This window comes from Pongo pygmaeus, chromosome 15 (assembly GCF_028885625.2).
Source record: "Pongo pygmaeus isolate AG05252 chromosome 15, NHGRI_mPonPyg2-v2.0_pri, whole genome shotgun sequence".
NCBI lineage: Eukaryota > Metazoa > Chordata > Mammalia > Primates > Hominidae > Pongo > Pongo pygmaeus.
In genome coordinates, this window is record NC_072388.2 from 101,471,718 (window position 1) to 101,497,129 (window position 25,412).

A 25,412-nucleotide genomic window follows, 5' to 3' on the forward strand; every position below is an offset into this window, starting at 1 on the left:
TCAGGCTAACATGGTGAAACCCTGTCTCTACTAAAAATACAAAAAATTAGCCAGGTGAGATGGTGGGCGCCTGTAGTCCCAGCTACTCGGGAGGCTGAGGCAGGAGAATGGTGTGAATCCAGGAGGCGGAGCTTGCAGTAAGCCAAGATTGCGCCACTGCACTCCAGCCTGGGCGACAGAGCAAGACTCCGTCTCACAAAAAAAAAAAAAAAGAAAATTAGCTGGGTGTGGTGGCACATGCCTGTAGTCTCAGCTACTCAGGAGGCTGAGGCAGGAGAATTGCTTGAACCTGGGAGGTGGAGGTTGCAGTGAGCCAAGATTGTGCCACTGCACTCCAGCCTGGGCAACAAGAGTGAAATTCCATCTCAAAAAAATATAAATAAATAAATAAATAAATAAATAATAAAAATACAAAAATTAGCCGGGTGTGGTGGCACACACCTGTAATCCCAGCTACTTGGGAGGCTGAGGCAGGAGAATCATTTGAACCTGAGGCAGAGGTTGCAGTGAGCCGAGATTATGGTACTATACTCCAGCCTGGGTGACAAAGCAAGTCTCTGTCTTAATAAATAAATAAATAAATAATGATAAGCTGATTTAAAAATGCATATGAAATTGTAGTGGGTGGAATAGTCACACTAGTGGAAAAGAGGAAGCAAATGGGAGAAGTTGCTATTAGGTAACAAGACATAAAGCTTTAGTAATTGAGGGAGTGTGGTATTAGCACAAGAAAAGATACATAGATCACTGGAACAGATTAGAGAAGTCAGAAGACCAACATGTATATGGATACTTGAGTAATTGCAAAGGTGATACGACAAAGTCTTTTTCAGTAAATGGTGTGGGACAGTTGGATATGAATGGGGAGAAAAATGAAACTGGATCCCTACCTCACTTCATATGGTGGTTATTTTGAGCACTTTAAAGTGTTAATGCCACTGTCTCTTGACTGCTGAGATTCTGCTGGCAGTGTAATTGTTTCCTCTACCGGGAATTTGCCTTGTCTCTTTCTCATTCAGATCTTCTCTAATGATAGAGTCCCTGGCTTTAGGCTTCTTCCTTCAACTCCAGTGGATATTCCCTACTTCGTTTTGTCCTATGGAGTTAAGAAAATTATTCCAGAAGAGCAGATATCTTTGTTTAACTTCCAGATCATTAAAAAGTATTAGTATTCAAACATTAAACAGTTGTTCTTTGTTAGTAAAAGGAGGAAAATAGTGAAACCATTCTTAATAATTGAATGAATTCATATTTGGTCTTAAGTATTTCAAAATATTTCAGATCAATTCTTTGGTATGCTAGTGATTTCTACTGAAGGTTAAGCTTTGACCTACTAAAAGCAGCTCATAAAGAAAGCTTTGTCAGACTTCAGTTCCCATGAACCTGCTCACAAAGAACACTTTTTCCCAATGTAGTTTTGTCTTGTGTATGAAAGGAAAACTGCCTGCCAAGGAGGCTAAGAAGGTTAGCTGAATGCCATTGTAATGGTGAGATGTTTGTCCAGAAAACCATTCCTGACACCTTTCAAATCAAAAGCCTTTTTTTTTTTTCCTTAAACTTTTTGATTGGTGGATTTCTGTTTGAGGAAGTTATGTTGCTACAATGAGGGTAGCAATAAATGCCTCCTGGGAAGTTGGAAATGAAGGAAAAGGAGAGTTAAACACAATAGATGAGATCAGAAATGGGCAAAGTTGTCTTAAAGAGACAGAATGGCTCCCTGGCTAGAATAAGACTGAATTGTCCCGAGATCAAAAAAAGAAGAGAATGTGTGTGGCAGAAGGAAGAAAGTGGACTCTACACTGTGTTAGTTAGGAAAACCAGAAATTGGGCCAAATTGCCTGTTTAGTGGGAGAGATAGCTTTTGAGAGCTGTGATCCCGCTGATGTGGCTGGCTCTGGGCAGATATTTGTATCTGAAATGACTCATGCTGTGGGACCCTTCCTGAGATCTAACACTTACAGTTGTTTGATCAGAAATTGCACCGTGCTTGCCAAGCAACTTTTGGACTAAAAGTTGCTGCCCACGTATATCAGGGGAAGAATATATATATATATTGTACGTATCTTAGCATCTGATTTGTATGACCATTACTTCAATGTAAAATAATAAATTGGCTTTCCAGCTTAAACTTCAATTTCTTGTATATTATATGATCATGAGACAACCTCCCTGGGCTGATCAACAGCAGGACGCTAAAAAGATTGAGTATCTGAGTCAGGAAGGTAGAGGGCCAGACCCTACATGTAGCTAATTCACCATTGTGAATCTGCATGTTAGGTAAAACTATGGATTTGTTTTTTGTTTTTTGAGACAGATTCTCACCCTGTTGCCCAGGCTGGAGTGCAGTGGCATGATCTCAGCTCACTGCAACCTTTGCCTCTGGGTTCAAGAGATTCTCCTGCCTCAGCCTCCCAAATAGCTGGGATTACAGGTGTGCACTACCACGCCCGGCCAATTTTTTGTATTTTTAATAGAGACGGGAGTTTCACCATGTTGGCTAGGCTGGTCTTGAACTCCTGACCTCAAGTGATCTGCCCACCTCGGCCTCCCAAAGTGCTGGGATTACAGACATGAGCCACTGTGCCAGGCCTAAAACTATGGTTTTTAAAGATACACGTGCATGTGGTAAAGCTATGAATCAAAGCAAGAGAAAATTTCATCTCAATGTTAGGAGAGTGGTTTTGGTGGGGTGGGGTATGTAGTCAGGGAGAGGCACACAAGAGCTTCAAAGGTGCTGTTAATGGTCTCTTTCCCAAGCTAGATGGGGATTCCATGGGTGCTCACTTTTTAATAACTCTAATTTAAGCTGTACATGTTATATATAGTCATGGATATATAATCATTATTTTAAAAATGAAGGCAAGGAGGATACCATAAAATGAGGTCCTTCATATTTAACCAGCTGGCATCCTAAGCACCTTTCCTGTTCTCCCCTCTCTGCACCTGGCAGAGTTGATCACATCCTCCCCATTACCCACTATACATGGGTGTCGGTGCCAATAGTGCTTTGCTCTTGTATTGTTGATAAGTCTTGCTCCTTTTCCTAGATTGTGAGGCCTCCTGAAGGCAGCACCCTTGTCTTATGAAAAAGTTGAGCTTCTGAGGATATGTCTTTGGTGAATTTTGGAAAATGTTTAGCCTTTATCTCTGAAGATACCACTTTTCGTTATCCTCTCTTTTCATTTCCTACTGAAACCCCTTTTTTTTGTTTGTTTGTTTTTTGTTTCGTTTTGTTTTAGACAGAGTTTCACTCTTGTTGCCCAGGCTGGAGTGTAATGGTGTGATCTTGGCTCACTGCAACCTCTGCCTCCTGTGTTCTCCTGCCTCAGCCGCCCAAGTAGCAGGGATTACAGTCGCTCGCCACCACACCCAGCTAATTTTTTTGTATTTTTAGTAGAGATGGGGTTTCACTGTGTTGGCCAGGCTGGTCACGAACTCCTGACCTCAGGTGATTCACCCGCCTCAGCCTCCCAAAGTGCTGGGATTACAGGCGTGAGCCACCGCGCCCGGCTGAGAACCCAATTATGTGTAGCTTGGACCTTTATGTTCTCTCTTCTGTGTCTCTAAACTTCTCTTTCATGTTTTTAATCTTTTCATCTCTTTGTTGCATGGTAGGGTAATTTCCTCAGATCTGTTATCTAGTTCAATACTTTTTTTTCCAGCTGTGACTAATTTGCTATTCATTCCACCCAGTGACATTTTCAATTCTCTTGGATTTTTTCATTCTATTTCCAATAGTAGTTGTTCTTTGCTTACATTTCAGTTTCCTGTTTTATTTTTAAAACATTTTAATCATTTTTCTTTTATGTTCTGTGTTCTTCAATCTAAATGAAATACTCGGGGTTGTTCAGTGCTGTTATGGCTTGTTTTACTCGACTCATTCATGGGCCTAGTTCCCTATGGTAATTTCTAATTATGAGCAATGTGGCTGATCCTAACGTATGAGAACCCTGGGGGACCTGGATTGGGACTGCTCCACAGATGGGGTTTATGTTTACCAATGCCAGGCACCTTGGAGTGCTACCAACATAGAAGCACTTCAGATTAACCGTCTGCGTAGAGCTTTGCTTGTAAAGAGAATAAATTCAAACTTTGATGCTGAATGGGGCAGGCTTATGATGACAGATTCATAGGAAAGATTCTTTTTTATTCATTCCAATCAATGCTTGAGATAAGACAGATTTCCTTGCCAGCTCCATTTGCCAGCAAATCGATTTTTCCCTAGCTTACTCTTTCACTTAGGGTTAGGTCCTTGGGATTCTGGCTTGGCAGAGAATATCAGCTCCAGCTCCCCACCATCTACTCAGCTCTGAAAACCAAGGCTCCAGAGGTGTGCCAGATAGTTACAGGGTAGCCTGTAGCTTCAGGGCTGGCTTCTGTTTTAGTTTGGGGGCATTCTTTTTGGTTTTGGGGTCCTGTGGATTTTCCATACTTTCTTGAAAATTCAGCTGTGCATTTGAAAGGCTTTATTATATATTTCACTCAGCATTGCCAGGTGTTTGGAGAGGAGTGTTTTGGGATAGCTAGGCTATTGTATTGTGCAAAATTGAAGCCTCATATTCTATTTCTATATGAGCTGTAGTTAAGTGTTAATAATCTGATGTCTGGGATGTTTTGATTCTTACATCAACAACTGTGACATTTATTAATAATCATATTAAATAACATTAACTCAAGCTCATTGGTTACAGTACAAAGGACGTTGGTACATTACAAAGCACACATACAAGCACTGCACACCAGTATTGAGGCTTCCAGCCCCCTCTACATGATCATTTATTTATTTATTTATTTTTGAGATGGAATCTCACTCTGTTGCCCAGACTGGAGTGCAGTGGCACGATCTTGGCTCACTGCAACCTCCGCCTCCCAGGCTCAAGCAATTCTCCTGCCTCAGCCTCCCAAGTAGCTGAGATTACAGGTGTGCACCACTACCACCTGGCTAATTTTTGTACTTTTAGTAGAGATGGGGTTTCTCCATGTGGGCCAGGCTGGTATCGAACTCCTGACTTCAAATGATCCACCCGCCTCGGCCTCCCAAAGTGCTGGGATTATAGGCATGAGCCACCGCGTCTGGTCATGATCATTTTTATTTTGGAACCATTCATTCAGAAAAATTTCACAGCCATTTTGAACTTGTGCTACGACATGGCAAAATCTCTAGTAAATCATTTTAATTCCTGATGAGTTCATTTTTATAATGATAAATTTCTAAGGAAAATATTTTGTTTTCAACTTCTTGCCACCATGTCAAGACTCTGCATTTTAAAACATTACATCACATTTTCCCTTCAAAGCAATGCCAGTGAATTCTGTTAATGGTATCATCCATCTCATGTTACCCAACTCCAGATCGTAAAGGTTCCCTCATTCTCCTTCCTTTCCACAAACCTACCAAATCCTCTATCACAAAGTCCTTTGTGTTAATTCACGGAGAAAGTATTGAGCACAGAGGCAGAACAGGGCCTCTGGAGAGTGTCACATTTGTGTGTGAATCCTGACTCTTGATTTTCACTAGCTTTGTAACCTTAGACAAATTACTACCAGGCATGGTGGCTCACACCTGTAATCCCAGCACTTTGGGAGGCTGAGGCAGGATCACTGGAGTCCAGGAGTTTGAGACCAGCCTGGGCAACATAGCAAGATCCTGTCTCTACAAAAAATAAAAAATTAGCTGGATGTGGTGGCACACACTTGTATTCCCAGCTATTTGTGGGGGCTGAGGTGGGAGGATCACTTGAGCCTGAGAGGCCAAGGTTGCAGTGAGTCGTGATCGGGCCACTGCACTCAGCCTGGGTGACAGAGCGAGACCCTGTCTCAAAACAAATCAAAAAACAAATTACTGAATCTGTCTGGAGCTCAGTCCCGTATTTGTAAAGTGTGGCTAACCACAGCACCTTCCCTTATAGAAAGTTGTTTGAGGATCCAGTTATACATTTAAAGTGCTTAACACATTACCTGGCACAGGAAAACAGAGACAAGCTGCTGTCCTGTTTTCTTTGTTGCTGTCATCCTTCTCACAAGGTCTTGATGGAGTCTGTCTTCATCAAGATTTCACTGCCCTCATGCCTGTTCTGTTTACCCCTTTTCTAGACTGGGCCCTTACTTACCTTAGCCTGAGCTGTTGTGAAACACTCCCAGCGGCTTCCTGACTTGCCCCACTCCCTCCTTCCTCCGTCCTACTCCTAATCGTGTTTGTCAGAAATGCCTGACTGATACACTGGCAAAATCAGAAATCTTCAAGGGATCCCCCTTTTCCTTACTGTAGCTTAAGATCGAAATCTCTTAACCTAGATCACGATCTGACACTAGATATATTTATAGTCCATGAAAATACCCTGAAAGCTTTAAAGTACCAGATGAAAGTGAGCTCCTTCATTACCACCTCCACTCACCGTAGGTGGCTTTTCATGTGCAACAGCTAAGCTTTAAGAGGGCTGGGACTGTGACCTACTTTATTTTGTATTGTTATAGCAGCTCACTTGCTACCCAGAGCAAGGAGGTATATTTGTTTCTTGCATATTTGGCAGATTGATTACGATATAAATTACTCTATTGAAGATTAAAATGGTTTACTGAAGATGTCGCCATGTATCTTAGCAAGGTCAAAACAGTTGTGTAATTTTTCTGAATGAATACTTTCAAAATAAAAAAGACCACTCAGATAGACCAGAAGCCTGAACATCTGTGAGCAATGCTTATACATGTGCTTTTTAATAAACCAACATGTTGGGCCGGGCACAGTGGCTCACGCCTGTAATCCCAACACTTTGGAAGGTTGAGGCAGGCGGATCACAAGGTCAGGAGTTTGAGACCAGCCTGACCAACATGGTGAAACCCCGTCTCTACTAAAAATACAAAAATTAGCTGGGCATGGTGGCGTCTGCCTGTAATCCCATCTACTCAGGAGGCTGAGGCAGGAGAATTGCTTGAACCCGGGAGGCAGAGGTTGCAGTGAGCCGAGATTGCACCGTTGCACTCCGGCCTGGGCGACAGAGCGAGACTCTGTCTCAAAAAAACTAAAATAAAATAAAATAAAATAAACCAACATATTAAACTTTAATAGGATTATTGATCTGAAAACCAAAACATGGTAGGAATTAGTTTATAAGTCATATGTAGATGCATCATCTTATAACCCTCTCAGCAAAACCTGTGGGGCAGGTAGATTATGGATAACAAGTGTTCACTTCATGAATTGTCCCTGTCGATCAGGTAAAGTAAAACTCGGATCTGGGGAAGCTCTTGTGACTCCAGATTCCTGGTTTTTGAGCAGGTGTTGGGGGAAATACCTCTCTTGTTGAAGTTCTTTAGTACTCTTTTTTTTTTTTTTTTTTTTGAGATGGAGTCTTGCTCTGTTGCCCAGGCTGGAGTGCAGTGGCGTGATCTCAGCTCATTGCAACCTCTGCCTCCTGGGTTCAAGCTACTCTCCTGCCTCAGCCTCCCGAACAGCTGGGATTACAGGCACACACCACCACGCCAGGCTAATTTTTGTATTTTTAGTAGAGACGGAGTTTCGCCATGTTGGCCAGGCTGGTCTTGAACTCCTGACCTCAGGTGGTCTGCCCACCTTGGCCTCCCAAAATGCTGGGATTACAGGCATGAACCACTGCACCCGGCCCATCTTTTAAAAAGAGCTCAGTATATTCATACTTGATTGATCAGCATTTTCTTCATTAGAAATGAGGTGGGGTTTTTTTGTTTTTGTTTTTGTGTTTTCATTCAAAGATTCAAAACCTAGAAAGGAAGGAGAGTATTTGGGGAAAATGGTGGAAGAGGAAGCACCAGTAATCTGTCTCCACACCTAGACATCAATTGTCCTGGCAGGATCTGTCTGATCTAACTATTTTGGAACTCTGAAGTCTATTGAGGCTTACAAATTCTTGCTTGGATGGCAAATTGTGGTTAATTTTGGTCAGTTTCAACTCTTAGCACAGTAGCAGCTATGCGCTCCCCAACCCCAGTTCTGTGGAAGGCAGCTATGCGGATGTTCCTAGAGCTTGCACACAGCTTGTGGGAGCCAGAATAGGCAAAAAGCATCTTGTCCTCTAAATATTTGGGGTCTGTGCTCTGACTACTGATTGCTACTTCTAATCGTAGAGGTGCAGACAAAGAGATGGGTGGCCGTTGTCGTTACACCTCCTCATTATTGCAAGTTCTTCTCCCTCCAATTAACAAGACTTCCAGGGGATTTAAAGAGCTAATGGTCCTGCTCCCTTGCTTCACTTTTATTTTTTCCCGTTTGGGAGCCACATGTTAGAGAATATGACATTGAAAAGCAACTGCATATAAGGGGGAGAATGAAGAAGCAACTGTGCATGCCTAGGAAAGGTATAGGCACAGAAAAGATCTGAGAAGACCCTAAGTTTATACCCAAGACTGATCTTTGGCACAGGCGGCCTACAGTAATCAAAAAGAATCACACACACATCTACACATAGAATAACAAAACCCAGTAAACTTGGAAAGGGGAGGATCTGATTTTCTGAATTACCACAGTATTAGATTCAAATGTTCAGTTTTCAACAAAACAAATCACAAGGCACACAAAGAAACAGGAAAGTATGTTCTTCCAAGGGGAAAAAAAACCAACTGAAACTGTGAGACCACATAGTAGACCTACTAGAAAAAGATTTTAAAACAACTGTCTTAAAGATATGCAAACAACTGAAGAAGATGTGGCTCTGGGCGCAGTAGCTCATGCCTGTAAACCCAGCACCTGGGGAGGCCAAGGCAGGTGGATCACTTGAGGTCAGGAGTTTGAGACCAGCCTGGCAAAGATGGTGAAACCCTGTATCTACTAAAAATACAAAAACTAGCTGGGTGTGGTGGTGCGCACTGGTAATCCCAGCTACTTGGGAGGCTGAGGCAGGAGAATCGCTTGAACCTGGGAGGCAGAGGTTGCAGTGAGCCGAGATTGTGCCATTGCACTCCAGCCTGGGTAACAGAGTGAGACTCCTTCTCTAAATAAATAAATAAATAAGATGTGGAAAAAGGTAAAACAGTGTATGAAGGCTGGGTGTGGTGGCTTACACCTGTAATCCCAGCATTTTGAGAGGCAGATCAGTTGAGTCCAGGAGTTCAAGACCAGCCTGGCCAACATGTTGAAACCCGGGTCATCACTAGTAAAAAAGACAAAAATTAGCTGGGTGTGGTGGCACAAGTCTGTAGTCCCAGCTACTCAGGAGGCTGAGGCAGGAGAATCACTTGTACCCGGGAGATGGAGGTTGCACTGAGCCAAGATCGTGCCACTGCGCTCCAGCCTGGGCAACAGAGACAGATTCTGTCTCAAAAAAAAAAAAAAAAAAGAAAAAAAAGAAAAGAAAAAGGAAAACAGTGTACGAATAAAATGTAAATATAAATAAAGAGATAGAAACCCTGAAAATAATTCTGGAACTGAAAAATACAATAACTGAAATGAGAAATTCACTGGAGGGATTCAAAGGCAGATTTGAGCAGGCAGATGAAAGAATCAGTGAATTTAAAGATAAGATATTAAAATTATCAAGTCTGACAAACAGAAAAATGTTTGAAGAAACATGAACAGAGCCTAAGGGTCATCATCAAATAGACTAACATGTTTTCTGGGAGTTATAGAAAGAAACGAAAGGGGGAGAGAGATTATTTGAAGAAATGGTATCTGGAAGCTTCCCAGATTTGATGAGAGACATAGATATAAACATCTAGGAAGTTAAACGACCTCCAAGTAAGATGAACTCAAGGACACCCACACCAAAACAGATTACAATCAAACTCCCAAAAGTGAAAACCAAAGAACCTTTGGGCTGGGTTCAGTGGCTCACACCTGTAATCCCAGCACTTTGAGAGGACAAGGCAGGAGGATCACTTGAGTTCAAGCTCAGCCTGGGCAATATAGTAAGACCTCATCTCTACTAAAAATCAAAAAAATTAGCCGGGCGAGGTGGCATTTGCCTGTAGACTCAGGTCCTCGGGAGGCTAAGGTGGGAAAATTGCTTGAGCCTGGAAGGTTGAGGCTGCAGTGAGCTACGATTGAGGCACTGCACTCCAGCCTGGCCTACAGAATGAGACCCTGTCTCAAAAAAGGATTCAACCTGAGGAAGCTGACTAAAAAAACAAACTTCAGAGAAGAGAGAAATGCCTCCTCATATACAAGGGACCCCCAATAAGATTATAAGCAGATTTATCATCAAAAACTTTGGAGGGGCCAGGTGCAGTGGCTCACATCCATAATCCCAGCACTTTGGGAGGCTGAGGCAAGTGGATCTCTTGAGGCCAGGAGTTTGAGACCAGCCTGGCCAACATGGCGAAACTCTGTCTCTAAAAATACAAAAATTAACCGGGCATGGTGGCGTATGTGCCTGTAATCTCAGCCATCTGGGTGCCTGAGGCACAAGAATCGCTTGAACCTGGGAGGCAGAGGTTGCAGTGAGCTGAGATCTGGCCACTGCACTCCAGCCTGGATGACAGAGTGAGAATCTGTCTCAAAAAACAAAACAAAACAAAAAAACAAAGTTTGGAGGCAAGAATACGGTGGGCTGATATATTCAGAGTGTTAAAAAAAAAAAAAAAAACCTGTTACCTAAGCATCTGATATCCAGCAAAACTGTCCTTCAGAAGTGAGAAAGAAATTAAGATATTCCCAGGTGAACAAAAATGGAGGGAGTTCATTAGCCACAAGACCTGCCCCTCAAGAAATACTCAAGTGAGTCCTGCAGGGGGAAATTAAAGGATATTAAACAGTTACTCAAAGCCATATAAAGAAATGAAGATCTCGGCCGGGCGCGGTGGCTGACGCCTATAATCCCATCACTTTGGGAGGCCGAGGTGGGTGGATCATGAGGTCAAGAGATCGAGCCCATCTTGGCCAACATGGTGAAACCCCATCTCTACTAAAAATACAAAAATTACCTAAGTGTGGTGGCTTGTGCCTGTAGTCCCAGCTACTCAAGGAGGCTGAGGCAGGAGAATCACTTGAACACGGGAGGTTGAGGTTGCAGTGAACTGAGATCTGACCACTGCACTCCAGCCTGGCGACAGACCAAGACTCCGTCTCAAAAAAAAACAAAGAAAAAGAAATAAAGATCTCAAAAGTGAAGGATGTGTGCAATTATAAAAGCTAACATTACTGTAACAGTGGTTTATAATTGCATTTTTGTTTTCTATGTGATTTAAGAGACTAAAATGTTTTTTTAAAATCAGTCTAAAAGCTAGTATTATTGTAATGTTGGTTTGTAAATCCACATTTTCTTTTCTTTTGTTTTTTTTTTGTTTTTAGATGGAGTCTTGCTCTGTCACCCAGGCTGGAGTACAGTGGTGCGATACGGGCTCACTGCAACATCTGCCTCCCAGGTTTAAGTGATTCTTGTGCCTCAGCCTCCCAAGTAGCTGGGATTACAGGTGTGTGCCACCACACCTAGCTAATTTTTGTAATTTTAGTAGAGACGGGGTTTCTCCATGTTGGCCGGGCTGGTGTCGAACTCCAACCTCAGTTGATCCGCCCGCCTTGGCCTCCCAAAGTGCTGGGATTATAGGCATGAGCCACCATGCCCAGCCCACATTTTGTTTTCTACATAATTTAAAATAATTTTTTTGGTAAAAGAATTTCTAAAGTGTTTAAAATAATTATTTAGTTTATGGTTTGGGGCACACAATTTGTAAAGGTATAATTCTGTGGTATCAGTAAGCAAAAAGGTTGAGGACCCAGCTATAATAGAGCAGAGTTTTTCTGTGTTATTGAAATTAAGCTGATAGAAATTTAAATTAGTGTTATAACTTTAGGATGTTAAATGTAATCCCCATGGCAATGACAGAGAAAATCACTGTAGAATATACACAAAAGGACATGAGAAAGGAATTTAAATATTTTAATGTACCCCCAAAAATCGACTAAACACAGGAGTAGACAGTAATGCAGGAAACTAGGGACAAAAACCTTAAGGCATATACTAAACAAAATGACAGGCCAGGTGCGGTGGCTCATGCCTATAACCCCAGCACTTTGGGAGGCCGAGGCGGGTGGATCACGAGGTCAGGAGTTCAAGACCAGCCTGGCCAAGATGGTATAACCCCATCTCTGCTAAAAAAAAAAACAGAAAAATTAGCCAGGCATGGTGGCGGGCACCTATAATCCCAGCACCCCAGGAGGCTGAAGCAGAGAATTGGTTGAACCCAGGAGACAGAGGTTGCAGCGAGCCAAGGTCACACCATTGCACTCCAGCCTGGGCAACAGAGTAAGACTCGTCTCAAAAAAAAAAAAAAAAAAAGGAACAAAATGATAGAAATAAGTCCCTCTATTGGTTAATTACCTTAAATGTAAATGGATTAAACTCTCCAATCAAAAGACAAAGATTGTCAAAATGGATTTTAAAACCAATCCGGGCTGGGCACAGTGGCTCACACCTGTAATCCCAGCACTTTGGGAGGCCGAGGCGGGTGGATCACCTGAGGTCAGGAGTTCGAGACCAGCCTGGGTAACATGGTGAAACCCCGACTCTACTAAAAATACAAACATTAGCTGGGTGTGGTGGTGCGTGCCTGTAATCCCAGCTACCCAGGAGGCTGAGGCAGGAGAATTGCTTGAACCTGGGAGATGGAGGTTGTAGTGAGCTCAGATTGCACCATTGCACTCCAGCCTGGGCAACAAGAGCAAAACTCCATCTCAAAAAACAAAAAAACAAAAAAACCCAATCCTACTGTATGCTATATATAAGAGACTCACGGCCAGGTGCAGTGGCTCAAGCCTGTAATCCCAGCAGTTTGGGAGGCCGAGGCCAGTGGATGACAAGGTCAGGAGATCGAGACCATCCTGGTTAACACAGTGGAACCCTGTCTCTACTGAAAAGTGGAACCCTTTCTCTATTAAAAAATACAAAAAAATTAGCCACGCTTGGTGGTGGGTGCCTGTAGTCCCAGCTACTGAGGAGGCTGAGGCAGGAAAATGGCATGAACCCAGGAGGCGGAGCTTGCAGTGAGCCGAGATCACGCCACTGTACTCCAGCCTGGGCAACAGAGCGAGACTCCATCTCAAAAAAAAAAAAAAGAGAGACTCACTTTAGATCCAAATGTTGTGAAAGGATAGAAAAAGATACTCCATGCAAACAGTAATGAAAAGAGATTGGGGTGGATATTCTACTATCAGACAAAAAGAGTTGCAGAATTGCAGGAAGAAATAGACAGTTCTACAATAAAAGTTGGAAACTTTAATATCCCACTATCAATAATGGATAGAAAAATAAAGAAACTTTACATGATAAACCAACTAGATTTAACAAACATTTATAGAACACTCTACCCAGTAACAATAGCATACATTTTCTCAAATGTAGATGGGATGTTTTCCAGGATAGACCATATGTTAAGCCACAAATTAGTGTCAATAGATTTTAAAAGATATACAAAGTATGTTCTTATTGCAACCACAACAGGATAAAGTTAGAAATCAGTAACAGAAGGAAAATTGGAGAATCCACAAATTTGTGCAAATTAACCGTATACTGTTAGTCAACCAAAGGGTAAATAAAGAAATTACAAGAGAAATTTTAAAATACTTAAAGATGAATGACAACGAAAACACACATACCAAAATTTATGGGACAGTGAAAACAGTGCTAAAGGGGAAATTTATAGCTTTAAATATATACATTAAAAGATAAGAAAAATCTCAAATCAACAACCTAAACTTTACCATTTAAGGAACTAGAAAAGGAAGAAAAACTAAACTCAAAACTAGCAGAAGGAAGGAAATAATAAGATTAGAATAGAGGTAAAGGAAATAGACTAGAAAACAATAGAGAAAATCAGTGAAACCAAAAGTTGAATTATTGTAAAGATCAACAAAACTGACAAACCTTTAGCCAGATGGATCAAGAAGAAATGAGAGAAGACACAAATGATTAAAACCAGAAACAAAGAAGACCCTTACTATTGATTCAACAGAAACAAAAAGGATTATGACAGGATGGTGATCTGTTGAATACCAACAAATTGGATAACCTAGATGAAATGGACAAACCCCTAGAAACACAAAACCTACTGAGACTAAACCATGAAAAAATAGAATACCCGAGTAGATCTGTAACTAGTAAGAGGATAGAATCAATAATCAAATATCTCCTTGTAAAGAAAAGCCCCAGACACGAAGGCTTCACCAGTGAATTTTACCAAGCATTTAAAGAAGAACTAACACCACTTCTTCTCAAATTTTTCCAAACAGTTGAAGAGGAGGGAATACTTCTGAATTCACTCTATGAGGCCAGAATTATACTGATACCAAAACTAGAAAAGATACCACAAGAAAAGTACACATCAGTATCCCTCATGAACACTGATGCAAAAATCTTCAAGAAAATACTAGCAAATCAAATTCAGCAGCATATTAAAAGGATTATACACCATGACCAAAGTGGGATATATTTCTGGAATGCAAGGATGGTTCAACATATGAAAGTCAGTTACCTAATACGCTGTTTTAACAAAATGAGGGACAAAACCACATAAGCAACTCCACTGGTGCATAAAAAGCATTTGACAAAATTCAATACCCTTTTATGGTAAAAACACTCAACAAACTGGGAATGGAAACTACCCCAACATAATAAAAACCATATATGAAAAACAGTGAACAATTATACTTAATGGTAAAAAATGGAAAGCTTTTCCTCTAAGATCAGAAACAAGGCAAAATACATGCTTTTGTCACTTCAGTTCAACACAGTGCTGGAAATTTTAGCCAGAGTCATTAGCCAAGAAAAAGAAATTAAGAGGCATCAAAATTGGGAAGGAAGAAGTAAAAGTATCTCTGTTTGCAGATGACATGATCTTGTATGTAGAAACCCTAAAGATTCCACAAAAAATTGTTTGAACTAATACATGAAACTGGCATAGTAGCAGCATACGAAGTCAATGCACAAAAATCAGTTGCATTTCTAAACACCAATAATGAATAATATGAAAAAGAAATTAAGAGGAAAATTCCACTTAAAATGGCATTAAAAAGAATAAGGAGGTGAAAGACTCGTACAATGAAACATGAAACATTGCTGAAATAAAGACATAGGTAAATAGAAACACATTATATGTTGAGAAATTGGAAGACTTAATATTGTGTGTTTGTTTTTTGGAGACAGGGTCTTGCTCTGTCACCTAAGCTGGAGTGCGTTGGCACAATCACAGCTCACTGCAGCCTCAATCTCCTAGGCTCAAGTGATCCTCCCACCTCAGACTCGCAAGTAGCTAGGACTACAGGCATGCACAACTATGCCTGGCTTTTTTTTTTTTTTTTTAATTTTTTGTAGAGATGGGGTCTCACTATGTTGCTCAGGCTGGTCTTGAACTCCTGGGCTCAAGTGATCCTCCTGCCTTGGCCTCCCAAAATTGTGAGATTACAGGCATGAGCCACCCCGACTAGCCTGACTTAATATTGTTAAGCTGTCCATACCACCCAAAGTAATTTATAAGTTAATTCAATACAATTTCTATCAAACTCCCAAGGCCGTTTTTTGGCTTGGGAGTTTTAGAATATAAAAATTTATTCTAAAATTCATACAGGATCTCAGGAGACCCTGAAAAGCCCCAACAAACCTGAAAAAGAACAAAGTTGGAGATCTCATACTTCCTGAACTTAAAACTTAACTGCAAAAATGCAGTCATTAAAACAGTGTATTGGACTTGGCTGTGGTATGAAGAAATAAGAAGAAAAAGACGAAAACAGTGTGATACATAAAAATAGACGTAGAGACCGATGAAATCAATAGCCCAGAAATAAACCCTCTTATATAGTCAAATGAAATTTTTTTTTTTTTTTTTTTCTGAAACGGACTCACTCTGTTGCCCAGGCTGCAGCGCAATGGCGTGATCTCGGCTCACTGCAACCTCTGCCTCCTAGGTTCAAGTGATGCTCCTGCCTCAGCCTCCCGAGTAGCTGGGACTACAGGCGTGTGGCACCACACCTGGCTAATTTGTGTATTTTTAGTAGAGACAGGATTTCGTGTTAGCCAGGCTGGTCTTGAACTCCTGACCTCAAGTGATTCGCCTGCATCAGCCTCCCAAAGTGCTGGGATTACAGGTGTGAGCCACTGTACCTGGCCCAGTCAAGTGATTTTTGATAAGGACATGAAGATTGTTCCACAGGGAAAGGACAGTCTTTTCAACAAGTGGTATAGGGGAAACTGGATATTTACATGCAAAAGAATGAAGTTGGACCCTTACCTAATACTACATTCAAAAATTAACTCAAAATGGCTGGGGCCTGGTGGCTCACACCTGTAATCCTGGCACTTGGGAGGCTGAGGCAGGCAGATCACTTGAGGCCAGGAGTTTGAGACTAGCCTGACCAACATGGGGAAACTCTGTCTCTACTGAAAATATAAAAAATTAGCCAGGTGTGGTGATGCATGACTGTACTCTGCATCACCAGCTACTCTGGAGGCTGAGGCATGAGAATCACTTGAACCCGGGAGGTGGAGGTTGCAGTGAGCCAACATTGTGTCACTGTACTCCAGCCTGGGCAAGAGAGGGGGACCCTGTCTTAAAAAAAAGAAAAAAAAAAAAACTCAAAATGGGTTAAAGACCTAAATGTAAGAACTAAAACTATGAAACTTTTAGAAGAAAACATAGAACAAAAGCTTCACAACATTGGATTTGACAGTGATTCATTGGATATAACATCAAAGGCATAAGCAACATGGAAAAATAGACAAATTGTACTTCGTGAAAATTTAAACATTTTTGTACATCAAAAACACTATCAACAGAGTAAAAAGGCAGCCCACCGAATGGGAGAAAATATTTGGAAATCACATATCTGTTAAGGGATTAATATTCAGGATATATAGGGAACTCTTAAAACTCAACAATGAGGCCAGGCATGGTGGCTTATGCCTGTAATCCCAGCACTTTGGGAGGCCGAGTCGGGCGGATCACTTGAGGTCAGGAGTTCAAGACCAGCCTGGGCAACATGGTGAAACCCCGTCTCTACTAAAAATACAAAAATTAGCCAGGCATGATGGCACACGCCTGTAATCCCAGCTACTTGGGAGGCTGAGGCACGAGAATCGCTTGAACCTGGGAGGTGGAGGTTGCAGTGAGCCAAGGTTGCACCATTGCCCTCCAGCCTGGGCAATAGAGCGAGGCTCCATCTCAAAAACAAACAAACAGGCAAAAAACTCAACAATGAAAAAACCCAATTCAAAAATGGGCAAAGGATTGAATAGATGTTTCCCCAGAGAAGGTAAACAAATGGCCAATAAGCACATGAAAAATGACCATCACTAATTATTAGGGCATGCACGTCAAAACTATACCCCACACCCATTAGGATGGCTACTGTCAAAAAAAAAAAGAAATAACAAGGGTTGGTAAGGATGTGAGAAATCGGAACCCTGGTGCATTGTTCATAGGAATGAGATGACGCAGCCACTACTAGAAAACAGTATGGTGGTTGCTCAAAAAATTAAAAATAGAATTACCATATGATACCAAAATTCAGTCCTGAGTAGGGTATGTACCCAAAATAATTGAAAGCAGTATCTCAAAGAGATGTTTGTACACTCATATTCATAGGAGCCTTATTCACAGTAGTTAAAATGGGGAAGCAACCCATGTGCGTCCATCAACGGGTGAATGGATAAACAAAATGTAGTATGTACATACAAGAGAATATGACTTAAGCCTTAAAAAGGAAGGAGTTCTGGTATGTGCTATAACACGGATGAACCTTGAAGATACTGTGTTAAGGAGATAAGCCAGTCAGAAAAAAGACAAATACTGTATGGTTCCATTTGTATGAGGTATTTAGAGTATTCAAAATCACGGTAAAAGGAATCTGAGGAGATTAAAAAAAAAAAAAAAGAGTAGTCAAAATCATAAAGACAGAAAGTAGAATGGTAGTTGCCAGGGGCTGGGGGGAGGGATGAATGGGGAATTATTGTTTAATAGAGTTTCACTTTTACAAGATTGAATAGTCGTGGAGATGGATAATGGTGATGATTGCAGAGCATTATGAATGTATTGAATACCACTGAAATGTATGCTTTAAAAAGGGATACTGGTAATTTTATGTTATGTGTATTTTAACATTAAAAAATTGGGGGATGAGGGCTGGGCATGGTGGCCCACACCTGTAATCCCAGCACTTTGGGAGGCCAAGGCGGGCAGGTCACGAGGTCAGGAGATCGAGACCATCCTGCCTAACACAGTGAAACCCCGTCTCTACTAAAAATACAAAAAAAGCGGGGCGTGGTGGCAGGCGCCTGTGTTCCCAGCTATTCAGTAGGCTGAGACAGGAGAATCGCTTGAACCCAGGAGGTGGAGGTTGCAGTGAGCCAAGATGGCACCACTGCACTCCAGCCTGGTGATAGAGTGAGATTCCATCTCAAAAAAAAATTAAAATTGGGGGATGAGGGCAGGGTGCAGTGGCTCACGTCTGTACTCCCAGCACTTTGCGAGGCCCAGTCAGGAAGATCCCTTGTGCCCAGGAGATTGAGATCAGCCTGGGCAATATAGTGAGACCTTGTCTCTACAAAAAAAATTTAAAATTAGCTGGGTGTGGGGCACACGTCTGTAGTCCCAGCTACTTGGGAGGCTGAGGTGGGAGGATCGCTTGAGCCTGGGAGGTTGAAGCTCCAGTGACCTATGATTGCACCACTGCCCTCCTGCCTAGGTATATTTGTTTTTTGTTTTTGTTGTTGTTTCTTGTTTTTTGAGACAGTCTTGCTCTGTCGCTCAGGCTGGATGCAATGGCACAATCTCGGCTCACTGCAACCTCTGCCTCCTGGGTTCAAGTGATTCTTCCTGCCTCAGCCTCCCAAATAGCTGGAATTACAGGCACCTGCCACCACGCCCAGCTAATTTTTGTGTTTTTAGTAGAGACAGGGTTTCGCCGTGTTGGCCAGGCTGGTCTCGAACTCCTGACCTCAGGTGATCTGCTTGCCTTGGCCTCCCAAAGTGCTGGGATTACAGGTGTGATCCACCACGCCCAGCCCTGTTTTTGTTTTTGTTTTTTCAACAGATGTAATTTCTGACTTGTATACTTTTTCAATCAAGAGTATGTATGGACTGCAGCCTGATGAAGTTTTTCACTCCTTTAGTAATGTCCTCCTTGTTTTACATTTTCAAAGCCTGCATAGTTACAGATTCATTTGTTTTCAACGTTTCCCCAGGGGAAAACGGAATCTATCACTGTGGTGAAGCTGCTGAGCTGCTTTGATGACCTGGTGGCAGCAGGCACAGCCTCTGGCAGGGTTGCAGTTTTTCAACTTGTATCTTCATTGCCCGGGAGAAATAAACAGGTGAGTACTCATGATCTTAACACGTGTTAACTTTTTGGCAAATTCCTCATGGATTTTTAAAATGAGAAATCCTCATCTGCTTAGAAAGTTTATGCTCAGAGAAAGCCGGGCACGACTTTCTCTGCCCGGGCTCATGCCTGTAATCCCAGTACTTTGGAAGGCCAAGGCGGGCTGATCACAAGGTCAAGAGATCAAGACCATCCTGGCCAACATGGTGAAACCCCGTCTCTACTAAAAATACAAAATTTGGCCGGGCGCAGTGGCTCATGCCTGTAATCCCAGCACTTTGGGAGGCCGAGGCAGGCGGATCACGAGGTCAGGAGATCGAGACCATCCTGACTAACACAGTGAAACTCCGTCTCTACTAAAAAATACAAAAAATTAGCCGGGTGTGGTGGCGGGCGCCTGTAGTCCCAGCTACTCGAGAGGCTGAGGCAGGAGAATGGCATGAACCCGGGAGATGGAGCTTGCAGTGAGCGGAGATCACGCCACTGCACTCCAGCCTGGGCGACAGAGCGAGACTCCATCTAAAAAAAAAAAAGAAAAAAAAATACAAAAATTAGTTGGGCGTGGTGGTGCGTGCCTGTAGTCCCGGCTACTCGGGAGGCTGAGGCAGGAGAATCACTTGAACCCGGGAGGCAGAGGTCGCAGTGAGCTGAGATTGCACCACGCTACTGCACTCCAGCCTAATGGAGCGAGACTCTGTCTCAAAAAAAAAAAAAAAAAAATGCTCAGAGAAGCTTAACACTGTGCTGTTTATAATTGGAGAACATTTTTGTGCTGGGTTGGACACTTGGCATAAAGTACATATGGGTCATTTCATTTTTGCTTAATATTCTCAAGGTATGCTCTCTGTGGGTTTTGAAGGTGACTAGACAGATGGAACTTTGTGCAGGGTTCTGCTTGGAAAACGAGATTGGGAAAATCAGCTCTTCCCTAACTAGGAGTGATTGTATACCTTTTCCATGTAGCCCCAGCTCACAGCATTTATCCTTTTCTTTTTCTTGTGTATATTTTTATCTCTTGTTCATAGCTTCGGAGATTTGATGTCACTGGTATTCACAAAAATAGCATTACAGCTCTGGCTTGGAGCCCCAATGGAATGAAATTGTTCTCTGGAGATGACAAAGGCAAAATTGTTTATTCTTCTCTGGATCTAGACCAGGTAAAATTATTTTCAGAAATACTGTTGGCTCTTACCTTCTTATATTTGGAAAAACTATATTTATAATTGTATTTTTAGTCAGCTTGTATTCTTGATCATCATCCCTTTATAATCTCAATTGTTATTTGTAACATTTACTTTTATAGACTTATGTTTTATAAGCTTCCACTTCTGTGACTAAGGAGTTGGCCTACTGGAACATTCACTTTTTTCATTCCACTGTTGTGTATTACTTCTACTTGGAAAAGAAGCTATTATTATTCGTACTTCCTTGAAAGGTTAGTAGGAGTGATGCCAAGCACTTCTGAATCCTAACTGTGGAGAAGTCAGTGATTTCAATGGATGGAGGACTTTCTGCCAGCCACCTGGCCTGTGTGAGATGACCTCATGTGACAGGAAGTGGCAGAGGAGAAGGTTAGCTGGCAGTATGGTGAAGATGAAGAAAGTGGAGTGCCAAGAGATCCAGGAACTAGTCCAGGGGTGCAGGCTTGCACCTCACAGAGCTTGCTTTCAAACTGCGCTTCTGCTTCGACGCCCGTGCCTTTTCCACTGCACATGTGGCTTGATGATCTGCTGGGTTTTATTTGTTTTGTCATGTGTCTGCAACCAAACTGAACTCCTTGGTGGCACAGTCCTTTCTTTTTCTTATTTGTAGCCTTCATTCCTAGAGCACTATAGGAATTCAGCAATTTTTTTTTTTTTTTTTTTGAGACAGAGTCTCACTCTTGTCGCCCAGGCTGGAGTGCAGTGGTGCGATCTCAGCTTGTTACAACCTCCACCTCCCAGGTTCAAGCGATTCTGCCACCTCAGCCTCGCAAATAGCTGGGATTACAGGGACCTGCCATCATGCCCGACTAATTTGTGTATTTTTGTAGAGACGGAGTTTCACCATGTTGGTCAGGCTGGTCTTGAACTCCTGACCTCAGGTGATCTGCCCGCCTCGGCCTTCCAAAGTGCTGGGATTACAGGCGTGAGCCACTACGCCCGGCCAAGAATTCAGCAATTATTAGCTGCATGACTTTCGGTCCCTGTGATCCAAGACTGACCTAGTACAAATATTCTCTAGTAGTAGTTCTCAAGCTTTGTAGTCACAGGATCCCTTTACACTCTTAGAAAGAGGACCCCAAAGCATTTTTGTTCATATGGGTTATCTCTACTGAGTACACCATGTTAGAAGTTAAAACTGAGAAATTTAAAAAAATATATATTTTTTGAGATGGAGTCTCGCTCTGTTGCCCAGGCTGGAATGCAGTGGCACGATCTCCGCTCACTGCAACCTCTGCCTCCCGGGTTCAAGGGATTCTCATGCCTCAGCCTCCCGAGTAGCTGGGACTACAGGCACCCGCCACCACGCCTGACTACTTTTTTGTATTTTTTGTAGAGACAGTGTTTCACTGTTTTAGCCAGGATGGTTTCAATCTCCTGACCTTGTGCTCCTCCCACCTCAGCCTCCCAAAGTGCTGGGATTACAGGCGTGAGCCAGTGCGCCCAGCCGAAATTTAAAAATATTTTACTTTGAAATAATAAATCCATAACATCTGAACATAAGTGACATATTTTGTGAAAATATCTCTATAGCTCTATTTTCAAAACAGGTGAGAAGAGTGAGTGGCATTGATCTATATTTTTACAAATCTCTTTATTATCTGGCTTAATAGAAGATGGCTGGATTCTGCATTCAATCTGTTGCCATACATTGTTTTGATTGAAATATATAAAGAAAAACTGGCCTTACACAGACATGTAGTTGGAAATGGGAGGAGTATTTTGATAGCCTTTTCAGATAATTGTGGACATTCTTTAATAATATCGTCATATGACTACCTCATAAAGCAAACGGTAGTTGCTTTAAGGGTTACGGTGACAAATGACAAATGGTAGTTTCTTTAAAGGTTAGTAAATATGTGGAATCTGAAACCACATGGATGAATTTTTCCTACTCTGTTACATTAAAATCTACTTTACGCATGTTGGATTTTGTAACATTATGTATTGGTCACTTAGAAAATACTGTTCACAGAGTGATGCAGATCTTCCAAATGTTGACACTTTGTTTTTTCTTTTTTTTTTTTTTTTTTTTTTTGAGACATGGTCTTACTCCTCTCACCCAAGCTGATGTACAGTGGTGCAATCATGGCTCACTGCAGCTTTGACCTCCCAGGTTCAGGTGATTCTCCCACCTCGGCCTCCCAAGTAGCTGGGACTACAGGTGCACGCCACCATGCCCAGCTGATTTTTTGTATTTTTATAGAGCCAGGGCTTCGCCGTGTTGCACAGGCTGGTCTTGAACATCTGGGCTCAAGCAATTTGCTCACCACAGTCTTCCAAAGTTCTTGGATTACAGGTTTGAGCCACCGTGCCAGCTGATAAATTTTCTGATACAATATCAACAAAATACCTTCGTTAACATCCACATCATTGTAATTGAGAAAGTCTAGCTATAAGGAATCATGTCAAGTTCACAGGGACAGATACAAGTTTTCAGATTGCTAATCTTTGTGTGAGAGCAACAAATACCATTACTTGTTTTCCTTGAAGTGACAGGCTTTTTTTTTTCTTTTTGAGAAAATGTCTGCTAAATACCCAAATTTGAATAATTACGGCATTTCAAATAAAAATGGTGTTTTGTGAAAAAAGCAGCTGGCTCAGCTCATAGCTGCAACAGTTGCACAAGTGCTTTCCTTGAGAGAACCACTGAGTGTATTTCAGTGTGCAGCAGAAGGGAGAATACAAAAGTACCTATCCTCTGGCCAGGTGTGGTGGCTCACACCCATAATCCCAGCACTTTGGGAGGCCAAGGCAGGATGATCACTTGAGCCCAGGAGTTTGAGACCAGTCTGGGCAACATGGCAAAACCCCATTTCTACCAAAAAACATATAAAAATTAGCCAGGTATGGTGATGCACACCTGTAATCTCAGCTACTCTGGAGGCTGAGGTTGGAGGATCACTTGAGCCTTGGAGGTGGAGATTGCAGTGAGCTGAGATTGCACCACTGCACTCCAGCCTAGGCCAAGAGCCAGAACCTGTATAAAAAAAAAAGTTTGCGACATTTTCATGTAATGGAAATTTCTTTATCTTGATTTTGGTGTTGGTTACATGACTATAAATTTGTCAAAATTCATAGAATTGTATACCCAAAAAAGGACGAAATTTACTGTAAGTTTTACCAACAAATCCGATCACTGCCCCCTGCTTCCCTCACAAAATGTCAGTGATGTTACAGCAGTATTTCTGAAATAATTGATGGAACTTTTCATATATATATTGGATTTCATATATATGAAATATACGTATATTTCATATATATAATATATATATATATATTTTTTTTTTTTTTGAGACAGAGTCTCTCTCTGTTGCCCAGGCTGGAGTGCAGTGGCACGATCTTGGCTCACTGCAACCCTTGCCTCTGGGTTCAAGTGATTCTTCCTGCCTCAGCCTCCCAAGTAGCTGGGATTATAGGCATGCACCACCTCGCCCAGCTAAATTTTGTATTTTTAGTAGAGACGAGGTTTCACCATGTTGGCCAGGCTGGTCTCCATCTCCTGACCTCAAATGATCCACCCACCTCAGCCTACCAAAATATAAGGATTACAAGTGTGAGCCACTGCACCGGGCCTGACGACACTTTTCTGTAAGAGTAACTTATAGAATCAGATTTTTTATACAATGAAATATGCTTTGTGTTACCAGTCATATGCCTTCTAGAATTTTATTTTGTGTTTATATATAAAATATGTTTTTTTTTCTTTTTTAAAGACAGAGTCTCACTCTGCTACCTGGACTAGAGTGCAGTGGTGTGATCACAACTCACTGTAACCTGAACTCCTGGGCTCAAATGATCCTTCTGTCTCAGCCTCCCAAGTAGCGGGGACCACAGGCACGTGCCAACATGCCTGGCTAATAAAAAAAAATTTTTTTGTAGAGACACGATCTCACAATGTTGCCCAGGCTGGTCTTGTAAAATATCATTTTAAGTTAATAGCATTTTATATATTTAATATCATTTAATTTCTTCTAACCTCCTGTTTTCTATTACCCTTTCAGTTGGCAAGGATATAATGTCCTCAAAGCTGCTTTGAACGCTTTGTGAGGGGAGACTATAATATGAACTTACAGAGCTGATTATTGTCGCATAATTTTATAGAGGTTTCCATTCCATTGTTTTATAATAGAATAAGCAATACACACAGTGCAACAGATTTCTGTTTAGATCTTTATGGATTCTTCTTTGAAATCTCTGCATGTTTACTGCATTATCCCTGAGCCTGCTATGGTGCATAGTAAAGAATGTATCTACTGAGGACATGTTTTTTAAAATTATGCAGATTTTAAAATGTTTCCTGTCAAACTGGATGCAGCATGAGGGAGATGTTAGTATGGACTCTTTTCCCATCCGTCAGATAATCTTGCTATGGTGGGTTGAGAGTGAATCTGCAGAGAGTGAAAGCATGCGTTAGGTAAAGTGCAAGCTGACCTAAGCACAGCTAGCAGGAAGGACACTGACTTGTCCTAAGGGAGGTCCATTCTTTAGCCTGGCGCTGATGTGAGGTGTAACCGGACTTTCTCTGCCAGGGGCTCTGTAACTCCCAGCTGGTGCTGGAGGAGCCGTCTTCCATTGTGCAGCTGGATTATAGCCAGAAAGTGCTGCTGGTCTCTACTCTGCAAAGAAGTCTGCTCTTTTACACTGAAGAAAAGTCTGTAAGGCAAATTGGAACACAACCAAGGAAAAGGTAAGTTTCACAAGTTTGCCAGTTTGGCCTAAATGCTGGGCCTTGTTGTAGAAGGTGCTTTAGGGTTTCCTAGGTGTCCTGTTTGCTGGACACAAACCCATAGCGCCTCTAAGCCTGGTGTTCCTGGTGGGGCCCTGTGCCTGCCTAGGATTTCTCCTCCCAGAGGCAGACAAGAAAAGTGAGTGGTTCTTGTCGCAGAGCTGTAGGAGCCTGCACGCACAGCCACTCTGCCTCTCAGGGTGCC

At 42.0% G+C, this 25,412-nt stretch overlaps 1 protein-coding gene across 2 annotated transcripts in view; it reads left to right on the forward strand.

Moving 5' to 3' along the window:
- The window catches only part of TECPR2 (tectonin beta-propeller repeat containing 2), a 141,444-nt gene that overhangs the window by 25,684 nt on the left and 90,348 nt on the right, over nt 1-25,412 (forward strand). For both annotated transcript variants that reach the window (XM_054449317.2, XM_063652074.1), the window contains exons 3-5: nt 19,140-19,268; nt 20,302-20,433; nt 25,011-25,168. In XM_054449317.2, the coding sequence (XP_054305292.2) occupies nt 19,140-19,268; nt 20,302-20,433; nt 25,011-25,168 (419 nt within the window). The remainder of the gene's footprint in view (nt 1-19,139; nt 19,269-20,301; nt 20,434-25,010; nt 25,169-25,412) is intronic.